The sequence below is a fragment of the Helobdella robusta genome (genome assembly GCF_000326865.2).
Source record: "Helobdella robusta unplaced genomic scaffold HELROscaffold_10, whole genome shotgun sequence".
NCBI lineage: Eukaryota > Metazoa > Annelida > Clitellata > Rhynchobdellida > Glossiphoniidae > Helobdella > Helobdella robusta.
Genome location: NW_008703571.1, coordinates 556,226 through 560,849, shown reverse-complemented (window position 1 = coordinate 560,849; position 4,624 = coordinate 556,226). Strand labels below are relative to the sequence as shown.

Below are 4,624 nucleotides of genomic sequence, written 5' to 3'. Positions count from 1 at the left end.
CAACAACAAAACACAACTCAACATATGTCGTGTTACACCTTTAAAGACGATTGTACGATGCCGAATTGGGTCTGGAATGGCAAATTAACCCATCATAATTACTGCTCTGATTATTTTACTATTATTATTATTATCATTATTATTATTATTATTATCATGGTTATTATTATCATTATTATTATTATTATTATTTTTACTATTAATCATCATCAACATCACAATCATCATCATTACCAGCATCTCCAATCTTCGTCATCATCATCACCGTCGTCATCTTAGTCATCATCATCTTATCAAGAGTCACGCGACGAAGCTAAAATCGCCTGATCAAGTACAACACGTGAAAACAGACACATCCACACACACACACAAACACAAACACACACAAACTCACACTCAAAAGACAGATTTTATTACAATTTTTAATGATAATTATAATAATAAATACAACCACCGATGAGGGTAATATTACTGAGATAATATTACCAATATTAACACCACCACCACCACCACCACCACCACCACCACCACCACTACTACTACTACTACTACTACTACTACTACTACTACTACTACTACTACTACTACTACTACTACTAATGCTGCTGCTATCGCCACCACTACCACTACTAACATTACTACAGCTACTGATGCTGCTTTCGCTACTACTACTACTACAACTAATAATAATTATTATTATAATTATTATTATTATAATAACAATAATAATAATAACGTATCACATTATTATCATCGTCATTATCGGACAGACATATTAATGATCACGAAATGTGATTGAGTCTTTTTTAAATTAAACATTACAGAAAAAATAATTCCTAAATTATATTTTAGTTACAATATTATGGCTATAATAAAATTATAGTAATAATAATAATGATAATTATTATTATTATATTATAATTATAATTAAATTTTGTAGGGCGCTTACTAACGAATATCCCATGTAAAGTATGTGCTGACCATTCGTCAGGGAAGCATTATGGTATCTACGCTTGTGATGGGTGGGTTTGCTATCTATCTATTTGTCTGTCTGTCTGTCTGTCTGTCTGTCTATCTATCCATCTATCTATCTTTTCCTTTATCTATCTATCCATTAATTAATCAATCAATTTTATTATTATTATTATACTATAATAATAATTATATTAATATAATTATCATTTCAGGTGTGCTGGTTTCTTTAAAGTAAGTTTAATTTTACATTAATTTCGATACAAACACGTTCACCCACACACACACACACACACACACAGACACACATAGAGATACACACACACATACACGAAAAACTCACATACACACTGCAGCACACCCAAAACCACAATGACAACAACCAAACACTACTATAAACACAACAAGGACAACAACACACCACAATAACCACAAAGACCACAACAACACTCCACAATAACCACAACAACGACCACAACAACACACCACAATAACCACAACGACGACCACAACAACACACCACAATAACCACAACGACGACCACAACAACACACCACAATAACCACAACGACGACCACAACAACACACCACAATAACCACAACGACGATCACAACAACACACCACAATAACCACAACGACGACCACAACAACACACCACAATAACCACAACGACGACCACAACAACACACCACAATAACCACAACGACCACAACAGCGTTCAATCAGACGGGGCAGAAAGTACGAATGTAAATCGCGCCTGGGCTCTGGCGGAGGTTGTGCTGTCGACAAAACTCACAGAAACCAATGCAGGTCTTGCAGACTTAACAAGTGTTTGCAAGTCGGAATGAATAAAGAAGGTTTTTAATTCATTCGTTCATTTGTTTTTTCTTCATTCGTTCATTCATTCATTCATTCATTCATTCATTCATTCATTCATTCATTCATTCATTCATTCATTCATTCATTCATTCATTCATTCATTCATTCATTCATTCATTCATTCATTCATTCATTCATTCATTCATTCATTCATTCATTCATTCATTCATTCATTCATTCATTCATTCATTCATTCATTCATTCATTCATTCATTCATTCATTCATTCATTCATTCATTCATTCATTCATTCATTCATTCATTCATTCATTCATTCATTCATTCATTCATTCATTCATTCACTCATTCATTTATTCATCCATTCAATCAATCAATCAATCAATGTTTGTTTGCGCGTTCATTCGTTATAGCACGTTCACACATTGATGTGAACACTAATGCAAAATTTCCTTAATTTATATTTCATTTTTAGTTTTTTGTTGGATTAATCACTGATTCATTCTTTCATTTATTCATTCATTTATTCATTCATTCATTTATTCATTCATTTGTTTATTTATTCATTCATTCATTCATTTTTTCTTATTCATTCAGTCACTCATACAACGTTGGTTATTTTTCATGAACATTAAATTTTATTTACAAATTCTACTGTCATTCATTCACTCATTCATTTGTTCTTTCGTTCGTTCGTACGCTCGCTCGTTCATTTTTTAATTCGTTCATTCATTCGTTCATTTTAAATTCATTCATTCTTTCGTTCACTCAATCAATACCTTAACTCATTACGCTAAAGTCATGTGAAAATTTTGTCGACTAACAATAGTAAAGTCATCCCATTGTCACGTTATGTGCGTGCGTGTGTGTGTGTGTGTGTGTGTGTGCTTGTGTGTATTTTGTATGAGTGTGTGTATATCCATGTTTGTGTTTGTCTGTATGTGTTTGCATGTGTATATGAATGTTTATGTGTGTATATATGTTTTTATGTGTGTTTATATGTATATCTATATATGTGTGTGTGTGCTCTTGTACGTATATATGTATGTATGTGTGCGTGTGTGCGTGTGTGCGCGCGTGTGTGTGCGTGTGCGTGTGTGCGTGTGTGTGTGTATGTAAGTGTGTGTGTGTGTGTACATCTTCTTAATCATTAGTATATCTACCAAATGAAATGATGTGAAATGATCAATAATAAAGGCATGGCACTATTCATTTCTGTCATCATCATCATCGTCACCATCATCATCATCATCGTCACCATCATCATCATCATCGTTATCATTATCACCATCATCATCATCGTCGTCGTTATCATAGTCATTCATCATCATTGTCATCATCATTTATCATAATAGTAACAACAGCAACAAAAACAACAACAATAATAATTATTATAATAATAATCTAATAATCATCATCAGCATTATTATCATTATCACCACTATCATCATTATCATCATCTTATAAAAAAACAACACTGAATGAGTTAAATGGATGTTTGCATGTATTTTAATAACATAAAAATCAGTTTATTTCTGATTCTCCCTCTTTCTGACTTTCTCTTCTTTTGTGTAACTCTCTTTTATCTCTCCTTCTCTTTCTCTTTTTTCTCTCTGTCTCTCTCTTCTCTCTCTCCCTCCCTCTCTCTCTCTCTCTCTCTCTAATTGCTTTGTGTGTCGTTATGTTAGTTAACATGGGAATGGCAGAGAGTTGAACAATGTCTTCTGAAGTCACGTATTGAATCTTTGGGTGTTGGCATTGTTTTTTATAAGTCAACTCTCTCACCGATTTAACTCGATGTCTTGTTGCTTTGCTTGTGCGTGTGTGTGTGTTAGTAAGTGTGTGTGTTAATGTGTGTGTTAGTATCTGTGTGTGAGTTTGTTTGTTTGTGTGTGTCGGTTTGTTTGTGTGTGTTTGTTTGTCTTTGTGTCTGGGTGTGTCGGTTTGTTTGTTTGTGAGTGTATGTGTGTATGTGTGTGTATGTTTGTGTGTATGTTTGTGTGTGTTCGTTTGTTTGTGTGTGTGTGGGTTTGTTCACCTTGTTTTATTTGTCACGTTACGGCTCGGCAATAGCGATATCACGTCGGCCGGCCATGATAAAAGAGATGATGATTGCGATGATGATAAAGAAGTTGATGATATATGGGTGATAATGACGGTCTTAATAATGACGATTCTAAAGACAATGACGTTGATGATGACGATGACGATGATGACGACCGTAAAAACAAATAGTGATGACGACGATGATGATGAAGCTGCGTGCCAGCTGATAATGATCTTAGTGAGTGGGCTCTCCCGATATAAATTACGCATAAATAACGTGTATAATAGTAATAATAATAATAATAAAAAAATAATAAATAATAATAATAATAATAATAAGTAACTTGCATAGAAACGCTGACGGTCAGGATAATGTGAAGCGATAATAACGGTTTTGATGATGATTAATAATAATTAATGTAATTATATTTGTTGTTACTACTACTACTATTATTATTATTATTATTGTTGTTGTTGTTGTTGTTGTTGTTGTTACTGTTATTACGCGTCAACTTTATTTTATATTTCACATGGGATGAATGGATGGCGTGAAAATCGAACTATACTTATGACATTTAAAAAAACCGTTTGACTTAGGTAGAGAATAATGTAAATAATAATAATAATAAATAATAATAATAATAATAATAATTCTTATTATTATAATTATTATTATAGTAATAATCTCTCTCTCTTTCTCTCTCTTTTATTACTAATTCTCTCTATCTATTTCTCTCTTTCTCTCTCTCTCTCCCTTCCCTCAGATGAT

At 32.9% G+C, this 4,624-nt stretch overlaps 1 protein-coding gene across 1 annotated transcript in view; it reads left to right on the top strand.

Annotated features, from left to right (window-relative positions):
- Positions 1-948: 948 nt before the first annotated feature.
- The window catches only part of HELRODRAFT_71774 (hypothetical protein), a gene marked incomplete at both ends in the record, with an annotated part of 9,311 nt that continues 5,635 nt past the window's right edge, over positions 949-4,624 (top strand). Inside the window, 3 exons of the mRNA XM_009011766.1 lie at positions 949-1,022; positions 1,188-1,206; positions 1,689-1,830. Coding sequence (XP_009010014.1) covers positions 949-1,022; positions 1,188-1,206; positions 1,689-1,830 — 235 coding nt within the window. The remainder of the gene's footprint in view (positions 1,023-1,187; positions 1,207-1,688; positions 1,831-4,624) is intronic.